At 39.0% G+C, this 16,653-nt stretch overlaps 1 protein-coding gene across 4 annotated transcripts in view; it reads left to right on the top strand.

Annotated features, from left to right (window-relative positions):
* The window catches only part of LOC122165898 (clathrin heavy chain 1-like), a 37,847-nt gene extending 24,759 nt beyond the window's left edge, over positions 1-13,088 (top strand). For 2 of the 4 annotated variants that reach the window (XM_042829288.1, XM_042829291.1), the window contains 15 exons: positions 872-994; positions 1,366-1,511; positions 1,924-2,107; positions 2,690-2,882; positions 3,312-3,469; positions 3,562-3,726; positions 4,126-4,233; positions 4,568-4,735; positions 4,842-4,991; positions 5,897-6,028; positions 6,342-6,452; positions 6,862-7,032; positions 7,480-7,701; positions 11,219-11,294; positions 12,306-13,088. In XM_042829288.1, the coding sequence (XP_042685222.1) occupies positions 872-994; positions 1,366-1,511; positions 1,924-2,107; positions 2,690-2,882; positions 3,312-3,469; positions 3,562-3,726; positions 4,126-4,233; positions 4,568-4,735; positions 4,842-4,991; positions 5,897-6,028; positions 6,342-6,452; positions 6,862-7,032; positions 7,480-7,701; positions 11,219-11,294; positions 12,306-12,421 (2,223 nt within the window). In that variant the 3' untranslated portion in view covers positions 12,422-13,088. The other 2 variants (XM_042829289.1, XM_042829290.1) reach the window with 2 other exon arrangements.
* The last annotated feature ends 3,565 nt before the right edge of the window (positions 13,089-16,653 follow it).

Raw genomic sequence — 16,653 nt, forward strand, 5'->3', positions numbered from 1 at the left:
GCTGTATTCAGCTCGTTTCTTACTTCAGGATATGAAGGTGGCTCTCAATTGTTTTGATAGGAGATATTGCTGGGGTAAGTTTTAACTTTCTGGATATGTATGAAAATTCTTCCTTCTGTAAGAACTATACTTAAAAAACATTGCTCTTTCCTGGGAATGGGCTCAAGTTCTGTAACTAGGCAACTCATAAATGTATATTGAAAAATAAAAGTGAGCTACTACTAATTTTCTTACAGCAAAGTACTTCCAAGAACTAATTCTGGTACTAACAAAATATGATCTGTTGGTAGAAGAAAGTGTCTGGTCCTTCAGATTTGTACTCGTCCAGATGGCAATATAAACTAGTGGCACCAATAGGGTCATGATTTATAGCTACTTGTTGCACTTCTGTAGGAAATCTCACATTTGTTTGCATTTTAACAGGGGGAACGCAGCCACTTGCTACTCTGAACAATTCTAGAGTAAAATTAATGACACCAAATATGTAACCTATTTCTGGCTTTAAACACAAGCACCATTCCTCAATTCACTATTAACATTCCCCAATTAAGTGACACCCTTTTTAGATTTAAAATGTAAGTTCTTCAGGCTTCTGCAGGTCTTCACTTCAAACAGAAGCAGATAGTTACTGTGAAACCACTGTCACAGTGTTTGTGTGTCGGGCAAAATCAAGAGAAGCTATAGGAATTCTTCTGGAGACCTTCTCCATGAGCCTTCCAAATCAAAGGTTGGGTAAGAACATTGTGGCATTAGCATTGGTCAGCAACTAGTTTTAGTCAGTCTTTTAGAATGTTTGACTCATAGCTAGTTAACCTTGTCATGTGATACTTACCCTCAATATTAATTCTAATATTTGCATCTTCTCCTTCAGGTATGCAATGAGAACTCACTATTTAAGAGTGAGGCTCGCTATCTAGTACGCAGGAAGGACCCTGATCTCTGGGCAAATGTTCTAGAAGAAAACAACCCATTCAGGCGACAGCTTATTGACCAAGTACGTTGCAAAAGACAAGCTATTTCAGTATAAGAATTACTCAGACCCACTATGGAACGTTAAAGTAACAGGCTTCTCCCACAAGGTCCCCTGAGGCCTCGTCTCAGTTGTGCGGAAGCTTAAGAGTTTGAGCGTCAGGTATTAGCTCAGAACTTCATGCTCAGACAACTTAGTGAAACATTGCTCTTTCCTATGGAGTGATGTGCCTCTAGCTCATTTGCTATGCACTCTGAAAGTGCGATTTTAGTAGCCATATCCACTTCAGAAGCAGCTCTTTCTTGCTGAGGACGACAGTTCTGAAACCTTGTATTGTTGCTCGCTGAAATCTCATTTTGGAAGGACTTATACTCCTCTCCCACCTTCAAATCCAGGTTGTCCAAACAGCTTTATCAGAGACACAGGATCCAGAGGAGGTTTCTGTCACTGTGAAAGCTTTCATGACTGCAGACCTTCCAAATGAATTAATTGAGTTACTGGAAAAAATTGTCTTGGATAATTCTGTATTCAGTGAACACAGGTAAGAAGAGAGCATTTCCCCCCCAAAATTTAGCACATTTAGTATGTCTGTTTAGGTTGTGAAGTAATCCACATCTAGAATCCAAATCCTTTATTTGTGGGTTTCTTGGATCTAAGACCTAAACACTCCTAAATGTGAATTGTCAGGTGAAAAAGCAGAATTGGAGATGTTATGTGTTTTAAATATAAAGCTCATTCATGCTATTCAATTTGCAATGACCTATTGAAAGAGAACAGCACCAACACTGGCAAGCCATTTCTTTTGCAAGGCAAATATCAATATTCATCAATCTGGGGATGAAAGGTTGTTGCTATCAACAGCAAGCAGCTGTATGTAGCTTTTGTTGCATGTACGATACGTGTCACTTAAGTAGGTGTTATTTTGCATTGCCTATGCCTTTTGTTAACCAAAGGAATCTCCAGAATCTGCTGATCCTGACTGCCATTAAAGCTGACCGCACTCGTGTAATGGAGTACATTAATCGACTGGATAACTACGATGCTCCAGATATTGCAAACATTGCCATCAGTAATGAGCTGTATGAAGAAGCCTTTGCTATATTCAGGAAATTTGATGTTAATACTTCAGCAGTTCAGGTGAGGTGTGGCTCCTTCACAAAGGTATAGAATGCTAGTAATAGAAAACATGGGAAGAAGTATATTATTGATTCTCTCAGAGCAGCTGTAACTTGAATCTCTGAGATGTAACAGTATGGTTCCTGTATGATATCAAATTGTAAGGAGAAGTGGGAATGTGTGTGAAGAATAACAGAACAAATTCAAAGTAATAACTTCAGATGCATATCTGTTAAAACTAATTAAGAATATCTGTGTGATGTGCTACTTGCTTGCATGTGTGCTGTGTTTGATTCTGAGTCGCTACCTCAGAACCTTGCACCTGAAGGGGATAGGAGGATTGAATAGTATCAGGTGTTATTATGCTTCAGGGCAGCATGCTGATTTCAAGGCAGAAGAGAAATTATAGCAGCAGGAGTTTTATTCTTGCTGCCTCTACTTTACTGGATAGAAATAACTTTTTCTAAAGGCAGTTAGTTTGTTAGTTTTGCATTGCTTGCTTAAAACAACCTGTGTACTTGAAGAAGGACAACTTAAGGCTTTGATTTTTATTTTTTTATTATTATTATTTTTGTTTTAACTTGCAACTTCGACTTCAAACAGGTGCTGATTGAGCACATTGGGAATTTAGACCGTGCTTATGAATTTGCAGAGAGATGTAATGAACCATCAGTATGGAGCCAGCTAGCCAGAGCACAGTTGCAGAAGGACTTGGTAAAAGAAGCCATTGACTCTTACATAAAGGCAGACGATCCATCTGCCTACATGGAGGTTGTTCAAGCAGCTAATAGAAACGGTAAGCCAAATCATCCTCAAACTTAAGGATGCTCAGATATGGATTGGGTTATTTCATCTACCTTAAACGGTAAGGGTTCTTGAGATTTGCAAGATATGTTTCAGAGTAAATTGGATCAGCTAATCTATGGATTAGTGAGATTCCTGTCAAAAAGCTTGTCTGTACTGCTACATCGAAGAGAGACCTCTTATGTAGAGATAATTTAGACAGTTATGGCCTAATTACAGCCAAGTATAGTGTACTGATTTAGCTGTATGGCAGAATTTGATGGCTATGTGAAAATGCCCCTTGTTTAGTGGGGAATACCTTATCTCAAGTGTGAATGGTTGTATCACGGAGTATTCTAGTAGAAACTGTTCCTAACATGGGCAAGGGGAGTGATACAGAATAACTAAATAGAGGGCATTAAATATTTCTTCTTTCTTCAAGATAACTGGGAGGACCTAGTCAAGTTCTTGCAGATGGCCAGGAAGAAGGCTAGAGAGTCTTATGTAGAGACAGAACTTATTTTTGCCTTTGCGAAAACTAATCGTCTCTCAGAACTGGAGGAATTTATTAGCGGCCCTAATAATGCCCATATACAGCAGGTATGCCTTGATCACTGTTCCCGCATCTGACTTGCTGCTTAGCTGACTTGATTCTTACTGTTACACCTGCTTACTTTGGACTTCTAATCCAGGTTGGTGATCGTTGCTATGAAGAGGATATGTATGAAGCAGCAAAACTACTTTATAACAACGTATCTAACTTTGCTCGCTTGGCATCTACCTTGGTGCACCTTGGAGAATATCAGGCAGCAGTGGACAGTGGCCGCAAAGCCAACAGCACAAGGACTTGGAAGGAGGTAATTTAAACCTTGTTTTTTGTTTATAGAATGTGTTCTGGTATTGCTTTTGAGCATAACCGGACTCCTTTGCTCTGTCAGTAATGTGGGACTTAAAGAACGGTTTATTTATGCCCATCTACAATGATCTCTGCTTGCTAACTGTTTCTAGCTACAGAGCATGTCTGTATCTATCAACTGTAACCTCCCCAAAATTATAAAGGTGGATTTTTATAACAGTATGAAATGAATGGCACAGACCTTAATTATAGAACAATTATAGTAATACCTTTTTGGAACTGGAATAAACCTTGAGTTTGGTAAAGCTTTGTCAATCAACTTTGTTCTTTGATATGAGGAATCGACGTAAGCATTGCAGTATTCTGCTGTGCACTCACCGTTTGTTACCTCTCATTGCAGGTATGTTTTGCCTGTGTGGATGGAGGAGAATTCCGCTTGGCACAGATATGTGGCTTGCACATAGTCATCCATGCTGATGAACTTGAAGAGCTGATTAGTTATTATCAGGTTAGGTCACTGTTTATGCCCTAGAAAATTTATACTGCTTGGTTATATCTGCTGATAAAATAGTTACTGCTAAAACTTGACACCCTGTGAGACTGATCTTTAATGACTAAAGAAGTGAATTGAATACGTTTTTCTATTTTGCAATAGTTGCGTGCAATTTTTTTTATAGTAAATGTAAGGATGGTAGTTTTCAGTTTCCTATCTCTTACAGTTCCATTGCCTCGCTGGAGTAGTGTCTTAGAAAACTCATTTGGGAAGGAGAGTTTATTGAATTGAACTTTAAGTAGTAGTTGGCCATAAATTTGCAATTAACTGTTATTTTCTTACTATCCAGGATCGTGGCTACTTTGAAGAATTGATTGCCCTTCTGGAAGCTGCTTTGGGCCTAGAGCGTGCTCACATGGGAATGTTTACTGAACTCGCCATCTTATACTCCAAATTTAAGCCCCAGAAAATGAGGGAACATCTGGAGCTCTTCTGGTCTAGAGTTAATATTCCAAAGGTATTCGGCAACTACATGGCAAGCAAAGTTAGGAAGATATCAGTGAGTGCAAGTGAAGAAAGGAAGATGTCAGTAAATTGGATTGACTATTTTCTTCTTCTATCAGGTGCTCAGAGCTGCAGAACAGGCTCATCTCTGGGCAGAGCTTGTATTCCTCTATGACAAATATGAGGAGTATGACAATGCAATAATTACTATGATGAATCATCCTACCGATGCCTGGAAGGAAGGACAGTTTAAAGACATAATTGCCAAGGTAAGTGTTCTGTTTTCAGCTGAGACAGTCTGGAATGACTAGCTAACTGAATTAATTCTATGATTCTATGAAGGTACTGAAAGATTATTTCAGAACTGTGGCAAAAATGTACAACAGAATCCCCATTTAGAAAGACTTGCTTAAGCTACTTTTTCTTGCTGTAGTTAAAACAAAACTTACAAATTTTTTATAAATACACGTTAATGGAAGTTTGTATCCTTTGTTTTCTGTTGTGCCTCACATCCTGTTGAGTAGCATCAGACAGGACAGTGTTTTCAGGGTCTGTTCAGGATCATAGATCACAGGCAGGAGGTATGACCTCTGTAGTTTCTATAACATGACCACTGTCTTAGAGGGTGTAACAGTTCTTGAGAGACTTTTGCAAATGTTTCCAGCTGTGGGAGAACTGGGGTGACCAGTCCTACGAATGTAGTGGAGAATAGTGGGGTAATGAATAGTTTAGATAGCATTCCAGATTGTGTACCTATTCTTACTGGTTTTACAGGTTTCAAGGCAAAAAAAAAAAAAAAACCAAAACTATATAAAACTGTATTTATCTATATATAAAACTGAGTGGTTAAAACCATAGTCTTTAGGGGTTCAACACATAGCCCCATTATCTCCAAGTCTACTGGGATGCCGATACCAGGATCTCTTAACAGTGGATGAGTTCGTATTGGTTTGGACTACTCCTGGTAGGTTGTGACTTCATCTGGAAGCAGATGACACAAAGAGCACTCATAAAATTGAACAAGAATTCTGAATGCAAGTGTAAAGCTTCTGGCTTGTAGAAGGAAACTTACTCCTTTAAGAATCAGGTGAACTTTGTACTGAGTTAAGTTGCTTAGTTTGGATCACTTAAATTCACTTGTATTTGAAGTACTAACTAGTGTGTAACCACACAGGTGGCGAATGTGGAGCTGTATTACAAAGCCTTGCAGTTCTACTTAGACTACAAACCTCTGCTGATCAATGATCTTCTGCTTGTATTATCTCCACGACTGGATCACACCAGGACAGTTAATTTTTTCTCGAAGGTTAGTTTGGGAGATACTGGATAAACAGAAAGTCCAACCTCTGTCTGGGGAAGAAGGAGCTGGTATCTGTCAGGTGGTTTTATCTCCAGCATGAAGGACTGAGAAGCAGTCCAACCCTAGTTTGATATGGGAAGCACTAGAAGAGTTAGCATAACTGGCCTAAGAGGCCATTTGATTTTATTTCTGGCAACTCAAAATGACATGTTGGCAGTTCTGAAGGATCCTGGAATAAACTTTTGTAATAATGAATGGGAGTTTGTTGTGACACTCAATACTCCTGGTTTAATTGTGTATTAAATTATCTCAACTCCAGGTTAATCAGCTGCTACTAGTAAAGCCTTATTTGCGTTCAGTGCAGAACCACAATAATAAAGGAGTTAATGAAGCTCTAAACAACCTTTTAACACAGGAGGAGGACTATCAGGTAAGCCTCACAAAAGATACCAGTACTTCTGAGGTGCGCATCTTGTTCTTCAAAAAAGATGAAGACATAGTTTGATTGTTTCCAAGCTGACAAAGCATGTTTCCCTTGAGCAGAAGGGATCTTATGCAGTACAACAGTAATGGGGTTGTAGAATCAGACCATTTGGGGGCATGGGTGGGGCTTGAGTCATAATGTGATAACCTGAAAATGAAGCGCATATCAGTTATGTTAGAGACAACCTTCAAGACAAAAGCCTGAAATGTGCATGGCAAAAAAGCTGTAGCCAGCCATATCATCAACATCCAGCTGGAAAAACCTAATCACTTGTGAGCTATGTTTGGATGCTTCTCTTCTGTAGTGCTCATCTACTACCATCTGGAAGCATGGGTAACAATTCTATCTCAAACAGGGTTTGAGAGCTTCCATTGACGCCTATGACAACTTTGATAACATAGCTTTGGCTCAGCGTCTGGAAAAGCATGAGCTCATTGAATTTAGGCGTATTGCAGCATACTTGTATAAGGGTAACAACCGCTGGAAGCAGAGCGTGGAGCTATGCAAGAAAGACCATCTGTATAAGGTGAGCTAATGCAGCCTTTCTTCCTAACTGTGAAAAGTCTGATCTCAAAGCATAGATCTTCAGGAAATTGAGTGAATTCTGTTCTCTTCATATCTTTAGTTTGTTCTAATAAATCTTAGCTCTTTGCTTGGAATTTAAGGAAAGAATCTTAGAATAGAATAGCTTGTAATCTCAAATCTGTATCTTAAATCTAATTTGATAAAGTTATCCTGTATTCAGATCACTCATATCTACCAATAGCATCTGTACAGTTTTCACTCAAAATAAGAGGACTTAATTGAGCACTTATGTTGTGACTTAGCTCCAACACAACCGTGTTGATATATAAGACTAATTTCATGTTTTGCCTGATACCCCACTCATCTAGCTAGTAGTAGCATGTACGTAAGGTGGAGAGCAAGAAGCTGACAGGCAAGGGTCAAGCTTAACTGTTGTCCTTTTCTGCAGGATGCAATGCAGTATGCTGCAGAATCCAAAGATATAGAACTAGCAGAAAAGCTGCTTCAGTGGTTTCTGGAAGAAGGCAAGCAGGAATGTTTTGCAGCCTGCCTTTTCACATGTTACGACTTGCTGCACCCAGATGTAGTCCTTGAATTGGCATGGAGGCATAATATCATGGACTTTGCAATGCCTTATTTCATCCAAGTCATGAGAGAATACCTCACCAAAGTGAGTATTGCGTAGGCTGAGAAACTGTAACTTGTAGTTGGCTGTACGATTAGTTTTATGCAAACTGAGTAAAGCTCTCTGCATAGTACTTGAGCGTTATTATTCCTCACGCTAAATCCTCTGGGAATTTCTCGGAGTTCAGTCACTTCAGGCTAAATAGCTACACTTCTTAATAGGCAGCTTGGCACTTGAAAGAGATGTAGTTAACTTCTGCTTTCAACAGGGTACATAAGCAATGGCCTACTTTTTAGAATGTCTCCGTAGTTGATTAAACTACAGATTTGCTAGAGAGAACTAGTATCACTTTTTGCTTGATGTAACTGTGAAAGCACTCAGTTTTCTTGTTACAGAAAGCATAGCTTCTGTGTGACTAACAGTACACCAGCCATAACGGTAGACTGCTGAAAGTGAATTTTCATTGAAAACAGAATTTCAGTGCATAATCTGTACAATACCAGTTTGATACCAGTAGTTAGTCCTGAATTGAGAGAGGAGAGATTCTGATCATGTGCAGTCTAGAAAAGCTTGTCTCAAACAGCTCTAGCATATTAAACTAAGATTCTTCCTTAAAAGGCTCTAGGGTTGCTTAGATCTTCAGAATTAAGAATTTTGTTGAAATCAGTAATCTAAAGTGATTTCTTCAAATTGCCTCTAATCAGTCATGTTAAGAATTCCCCTCTGAATTTTCTTGCAGGTTGATGAGCTGCTCTATAAGGTGACACTCTGATTTCTAACTTTGTGTTCATTTGTGTTTCTCAATATCCTAGGATTCTCTTACAAGAATCTGGCTGTAGCTTCTGCCAGAAGAGCAGTGTCATTTAGCTCTAACTCATTTTCTGTTCATTTCTAATGCTATGAGGATGACTGATCATAAATAACTTGAAAATCCAACCAGTCTCTGCCCTTTTTTCATGGGAAATGGAAGCAAGTGATTGAGGACTTGACTATTGGGACTCCTGATTATTGTATCACAAATACCTTGTGGCAGGGAGGATGACATTCGTAAGATGAAAGAAGTTAATACATAACATGATGTATTCTAAGTGCAAATTGCTTGTTAAAATATAAATTTCTAGAGTTTGTAGCTTTCCAGGCACTGTGAGCTTGACTAGTAACCTAAAGCATCAGTAAAAGATTTGCACCGATCTTAAGCTCTTCATCCTCATATTCTACTGAAGGAAAACTTGCCACAGAAGTCCACTTGTATTCTTCCATATAAGGTTTAGGTTAAGATCATGGTTTTTAAATTGCTGGTTGGATTTACAAGCGGTTACTTACTAAACACTGGGTAACTTGCCAGAAGGAAAATGTGCGTGGTGAAAATGGTTTACACTGGAACTAATTTAGTCTGAATTAACTACAGTCACAGTACTAGAGAATGGGTCTTGAATGTGGTATGTCTAAAATTTTGTCACATGTCTAACTTCAAAAGCCCAAAACAAATTGTTGGTTTATCAGCGGAGTGTGTATGTTTTCTGGAACTTACCTTTGGTTTAATGCATAAGAGAAAGATTTGAAAGCATAGGCTAGCCTGTGCCCTAGAAGAAACTAGGCACACACAGTATGATAGCGTTCATTTGGAAACCTCTTGAATAACTTCACTTTGAGGCAGCAAACCAGAAAGATGTTTAGCCTCTGCTGCTTTTGTCCATTCTTCACGGTGTCTGCTTTCAGCACGCTTGCAGATTTTTCCAGCAGAGGGAGTAACTGAACTTCTGTTCCAAGGTCCTTAGTGCTTTTGGGGCTGTAAAGAGTAAAGACTAATTCAGGAGAGTGGGAATTAATGGTCATAAGTACAACAATGCACCTCATTTGAAAATGGTAGACCTTAATTACTTTGGCCCATATTAATAGGGACAGTATTCATAATGCTAATGTTTAATGTCATTCTAAAGAACTGTTAGGTTGACAGCTGTAAGTTTGTGGTTTAACCCTGCAGATGGCTGAGCACTACAGTCATTTGCTCACTCTCCCCACTCCCACTGGGATGAAGGACAGTTTTGTTTTGTTTTTTTTTTTTAAAAAAAAACACCAAGAAACAAACGGCAACTCCAAACCAACAACAAAGTAGAATTAGTGGGTTAAAACTATTTACGAAGATAGGGAGAAGGAAAATAGTTACAGGTGTGTGTGTGTGTGTGTGTGTGTGTGTGTGTGTGTGTGTGTAGGTATATATCAAGTGGTGCACAAGAAATTGCTCACCATCCCCTGACTAATGCCCTGCAATCCCCTTGAGCAGCAGAAGAGTGCCAGATAAACTCCTATCCCCTTCAAAACTCTTAATGTCATATGGTATGGAATATCCCTTTGGCTGGTTTAAGTCAGCTGTCCTAATCCTGTTCCCTCTGAGCTCCTTAGGCCTTTCACTGAAAGTGGCCTTAGCTCTAAACAGCACTGTATAGCAGTCAACTGTAAACATCAGTGTGTTTTCAACAGGTTTTCTCCTATAGCCAAAACATAGCATCATACCAGAAACTCTGAAGAAAGCAATTGCATCCCAGCTGAAACTAAGACAAAGTTGAATGAGTTAAAGGCCTATGGCTGCTTAAGTTTTTGACGAGCAAGCTTCAAAAATTCAGGGAACTGTTAAGAACTAGGTAACCTCTTTGAAGTATATTAGAAACACCTTTTGCAGCACTTGTCATACTGGATGTGATTCTTTTAGTGGGAAAGGAGGCCAAAAAGAAGTACTGAGCTAACTGAAATATTTTTTCAGGATATTAGTACTGCCTGCATCTGGGTATGAATTTGTATGGTTTTGTGGCTTTGCAGCTTTCATTCTCAGTGGTTTACCTATGGAATATGCAACTTTTTAAACCTGAAGGAAGGTACTGTTGCCTTTTTTGCCCACCGTTTCATTCTTTTCCCAGTTTAAAGCTGTGTTCAGGTTTCCTGTGCTACTGTAACATTTGGCAAAAGACTTTGTCATTAACAGCTTTGTTTCTCACAGATGGGTTCTATATAGAAGATGGTACTACTAGAACACACAGCTCTAAAGTTTCTTCCAAGAAGAGTCTATGTAAATATTAATGCAGTTAAACCAGTACTCTGTAACGCAGATTTCTAGTTGTAGATAACATATTAATGGATATGGAATATTTGCGCATATCTTGGTGCTCTTTTTGAAACGAAGAGGGCTTGCAGGTTAATAGGTAACTGTAGATTAGGCCCGTTTGAGATGATCCTTGGAACTACAATCTGTTGGCTTGTTTTCTAGGTCACTGAGTTAACAGTGAATAGAACAGCGCCATGAAAAACCATGCACTTTTGGAGGTAATGGTGGTTTGCTTTCAGCTACCCGTGACAGCAATTGCAGTAAACTTAAAGCAAACTGGGAGGGCAGGTTTACAATATGTGGAGTCAGTCTGCACGATTGTGTGTACCCAGCCACAGCCTCCAACCTACATTAATAATGAAAGGATTCCTTGATAGCTGCAGTACCAGACATGAAGACTCTCATGTGATGGTACAGTTCCTAGACAAGTCCTTCATACATCTCCTGTTCACTTCAATGTAGGTGGATAATCTTGATGCTTCTGAAAGTCTAAGGAAAGAAGAGGAGCAAGTAACTGAACCTACTCCAATAGTATTTGGTACGTGAGATACTTGCCTTTAATTGAGAACCTTTTGTCACCCTGGTCTCTCTGTGGAGGTAACTTAAGCGACTTACCTCCAAAGTACACTGGTTTCCAGAAGCTAGCGAAGTCATTGTCTCTGCTAGAAAAGCTGTGCCAGTTGAAGGGACGTCTCACTCTTAAAGTGCAGCTGAAGACCTACTTCTCTTACATGGCTGACAACACTAGCTTAGGAATAGGCTTTCAGTATAGTAACAGGAGAGGGGATACCAAGGTGTGCCCAACTCCGGAAATAACTTAAAAAGCATGCTAATTCCTCCTACTGTTCCTGTCAAAGAGGAATGTGTCTGCTTTCTGCTCTTCCAAGCTGAAAGGCAGACTGGCTTTCTATTTCATTCATTTTGAGACAAAAGCAGCCAAAAAAAAATGTAGCTGTCCTCAAGTGTGCTGCTATTTTAGAAGCCCTTCTGAAGAGGCATTCTGCTAACAAGCATCTAGAAGTGGCTGGTAAGGGAAGGATGTGAATGGTTCACTGTCTGATATAAACATGAACTTTAAATCTAACATATGCATGAAGCATGTGTGCTCTTAGTTATGAAAACAAATCTGTTGAGGTGTGTTCAGATCTTTTGTAGCACTCTCTGGATTGAGACCTAACAGACTGAACTAATTGCTTGAATTGCTTTACTATTCAGTTCTGACCATGCATGGTGTTTAAAGTATCAGTTTGGCTTTTAATATGGTCTCTTCAAAACAAGCCATCATTATTGTACCATCAAAAGCAGTTGATATTCCTCTTTCATCTGAGTCCTATCTTGCTTTTAGTTTTCTGGTAGCAAGAGCAGATGGCCTAAATGCCCGCTCTGCTGCATGTTGAGTAATAGTGTAACTTGCTAATGTGTGCTTGCACTGTGGCCAATTTTTAGCGAAAAGTCTCATAATCTTGTCCCATAGTACAGCTAGTATTAGGAAAGCTTGGGTATGTAAACTAACTCTTTTTTTTCTTTTTTTTTCCTCATGCTTTTCCAGGCCAGCAGTTGATGTTAACAGCAGGCCCCAGTGCAGTACCTCCCCAGACAAACTTTCCATATGGATACACAGCACCAGGATTCACCCAGCCACCTGTTTATGGTTTCAATATGTAACTAGTTCTCTGACAGACAGACCGTCACTGTCTCCTCTTTCTTCACTTCCCTTTTTAACTTCTCTGAGGAGTGTATGATGGTCCTAAAGGCACAGATGACCTGTTGTCTTAACACACTAGCTGCCCTGCTCAGTGAGGAGACTTCAACAGGATGCCTGTTACTGTTATTTATTGATTACTGTCCGATTACATTTCAGCCTCTGAAAGGCAGCTTTTGTTAATGACATTGTGAGATTCTTGTCTGAAGTTAAGGCACTGCTTCACTAACCCATATAGCAATAACTGCTTGAGGCCAGGGAGAAGAGAGCATATTTTTCTTTCTTTTGCAAAGCCCATTAAAGGTAGCTGGGAAATTGTGTGGTACCAAGTTGTTAAAAAGCTTTAGCTGAAGCTGCTGAAGTAGCAGAGTTGATAACAATTCAGTGAAGCATCTCCTTAACGAATTCATCCAACTACCCCATTTTGTTTGCAGTCCTGTGTGTGGGGAGGGAAAAAAAAAAAAAGGGCTTTCTAATACTTGTGCTCTGAATGTTTAGAGGAATAATGGGGAAGTTTCCTTTTCTGGACATTAGTGCTGTTGGAGTTTGATGCTGTTTGAGTCTGTTCTATATTTTCTGGAGTAGATCTGAAACTCAAAGAAAATAAATCTTCTCGTGGCAGAGAGCAAATATTTCCCAGATCCTTTTTGTTTAACAAGTGCGGGACCATGTTAGTTGTTGACATTTAATGGTACTAAAGAAAACTTCATCTGTGTGTGGCAAGTGAATGTGGGAGTGCATATGGCCTGCCAAAGTTGTTGAGGTGCAAGAGCACAGTATCAGAACTAGGAAGGGAGATATGTTATTAAAATAATGAGGTAGTAGGGAAATGATCCTGTCTTTTTATTTGCACGTTTAGTTGGTTCTGGCATTGGCTTCCTGCCACACTGTGTTCTGACCTCGTCTGATGGGCAGTCAGCTCTATCTGAATCAACAAGATTCAGAGATTCAGTTCTGCTGTGCTGCAGTAGCATCAGTGGTGTCTACCACCCACCTCTTTCTTTTGAGAATGCCTATGAGGCTGTATACTGTTTTGTGCCGCTCTTCAAATACCTGTATCATTAACATTTTATGTACTTAGATAACAATGTATAATTTATGGTTATGAATCTTGTGCTAATCTTAATTATTATAAAAGTCCAACTATAAATGTAAATCTGCAGTATCTATTGTGTGGCTCTAGTCTTCGTGTCCTGGGGATGGGGTCTGGTTATTATTACTAATCTGCCACATCAGGTATCTTAAACTGATAAATAAGGATGCCAGGCAGCAAAAAGGGAAATTTATACCAAAGCACATAATATAGAGGGCTCAGCAAGCGACTTAAAAGGGAGTAGCGGTCTCTTCACCAGACACATCAGCGCACTTTGTCATGTGCAGAGGTAATGCTGCAGGAGGCAGTCACACGCTGATGTAGCTTCATTCATTGGTCTGGAAAATCATAAGCGTAGTCCCATGCCAGAGGAGGTGCTACTGTTAGCCTTCTAGGCTTTCTCCAATGAAATGCATTAATTTAGCAGCAATAGCAGTGAGCTATACCTTTCATATCATGTTCTACTTGAATGGGGCAAATTGTCTTTAAATGCCAACAAGTACAGAATTCATCATAGAATCCTGGAGTAGTTTGATTTAAGGGAACCTTTAAGATCATCTATTTGCAACCCACAGCTATAAACAGGAGCACCTCCCACTATACTAGATTGCTCAAAACCCCATCCAGCCTGGAAAGTTTTAAAATCAGTAACTGTAGACAGTGTTGGCACAATTCTAACAATTGTTGTCTCTTGCTTGCTGTACTGTGTGATAACAATGGCAAAGAGATGTGGTATCTACCTTTCTAATGAAGGCCAGAATGCTCCTAGTGCTTATGTAATGCTTTCGTTTTGTGCTGGTCAGCACTTCATGGCTAAGCTTGCAATGCCGAGCAGCTAATGATTTCAAGTAAATCTGCGCTTCATCCAGTCTTAGTCCTAGCAGGAGCTAGCTGGGTAGAGTGCTACTTTCCAGGCAAACAGCACTTATACTCTGTAATTGGTTTCTTGTGGGTCAACAGCGGTTTGGGTAAGGCAGCTGGAATTAAAGAGAAACTCTAAAATTAGTATGACTGTGGAAGTTTCCTTCTCCTCAAGTTGAAAATTCAGTGCAACTTTATAGTAACAATTACAAGCTCATGTTGGAATACAGTAAACTGCTAGATTAAATACTAGAACAGCACATGACCTGTAGAGAACTCAACTAGCCTGAGAATCTTTAATTGCTTTAGTCTAGAAATTTAACTACAGGAATGACTGGGTCCACAAAAAGGGTAAGGCAGTCAGCTCTCTTGAATAGTTCTGCTTCAATTGGTCTCCTGGTATCTTAAGATTTTGATGCGTATAATGGCTTTTATAAGTTCTGGAACGTGTTCCGTTCTAAAAAGCATTCAGCATCCAGAAGCATACTCTCAACTGTTACTGTGTGGCTGTAGCTAAAATATGCAACAAATTCTTGCCCATCATTTAGTGGTCTAAGTGGAAGAATTAAACAGTTTACAAAGTTGTAGTGTTCATCCAGATTTAAAAAAAAAAAAATCATTGTGCCAAATCTCCAATCACAAACTCCCCTGGCTTTTCTGAGTTTGAATGCTATCATGCAAAATGGATTGGGATAGGCTTGTGGTACTGCTAAAGAGTGATTTGCTTAAGGATCTACAAAATGTGTTTTACACACATGCTTTTTTTTTTCTTTTTTTTTTTTTTTTGAGAAAGCAGACTTTTGTGATTTCTCAGATGTTGGGGGGGATTTTCCCCAGAATGAAGAACTTTGCAGCTACGGGTCTGGCATCAGATGACAAACAATTCGCAAGGACTGCACTGCAGCCATTTTAATGTCTTGTGACCTAGGTGGAAACGGAGCTCTCATCAAATAACTGTAAGGGCACGTGCTTATCTTGGCATGAAATTCCAACCTGTGTTCAGTTGCTCATTCTGAGCTGGCACTTACTGATATCCTTTGTTCCCTCACACTTTCAAGTGTTTCTGGGTTCTTTTGGTATAAAAGCAAGGAAAAGGAAAAGGAAAGAAGAATGTCCAAGAGCTACTTTGGAAACAGAATTCTTTTATAGCTGCTGCTGTCTGCTCTGTTGAGCCAAATAAGCCAGCCCTGTAAACTGAGGAGGAATTCATCACTGGGGTAAGTTCTGTTTCTTTCTGTCTAAATTAAGTTGTGGTGTTTTACAAAACTTCTATTTCCCACCCTTCTTTTTAGTCTTTTTAGAGAACCATACAATTAATGGTAGCGTAACAGAAGAAAATGTTCTTAAGTTGTTTCATTGCATTAAAAAAAAAAAAAAAGTCTAGGTAGATAAAGTCTATTCAAATGAATACTAATTATGAAGGTGATACAGGAAAGATGGTAGTGGCTGTAAGGTGTGAAACTGAATTTTCTTCAGTTCCTTCAACTGTAGAACTGACAAGGAAATTCAAATAACTTTTGTATTTGAACATACAATATGTTTAGGCAATGCTGTTCTTAAGCTTCTGCATGGTTAAAATTTCTGCTTGTTTGTGATATTTTAATTGGCAGGCTGGAACTTATAATTGGGAAGCTGTTAGTGTGATTAAAAGGCGTTGTACAACGCTGATTTTCATTGAGAAAAAAATGGAGGCAAATCTTAGAACAAGTAGCATTGTATGTAACAGGTTTCTGTAACAGTTTGGAAAGTGTGCACAAGCCTTTATAGTAAAATATATTTCTTATCTGTAGAAGTACGCTTCCCGTACTTCTTCATCCTCTGTGTTCTATGTAGTTTCGCTCGTCACTGTTTCCAGTCTGAATACATTTCTCCTTTTGTTTTACAGTGTACGCCAAGAGTGCTTCACTCTCATTTATTCCCACAAAGTCAAATTGGGTCATCTTGAGTATGTGATAAAATGTTAAGGAACGTAAAGCTGAAAAATGATTAATAGGAGAGTTGCTTTGTAACATGGGTGTGCAATTAGGTTATGTTTTACAGAGTGAATCAATACTTTCATAGCAACCTGCAGGTGTACCAGTTCAATGGACCTGGAGTTTTTAAAATTCTTTTGCATATATATATATTATATATTTATATATATATAAATATATATATTAATATATATAATATAATATATATATATAATATATATATGTATTTTTTTTTTTTACTTCAACAAGCTTTCAAAGAGCTGTGTGG

The sequence above is a fragment of the Centrocercus urophasianus genome, unplaced genomic scaffold, assembly GCF_019232065.1.
Source record: "Centrocercus urophasianus isolate 14NV4802_14NV808 unplaced genomic scaffold, USGS_Curo_1.0 seq_30, whole genome shotgun sequence".
NCBI lineage: Eukaryota > Metazoa > Chordata > Aves > Galliformes > Phasianidae > Centrocercus > Centrocercus urophasianus.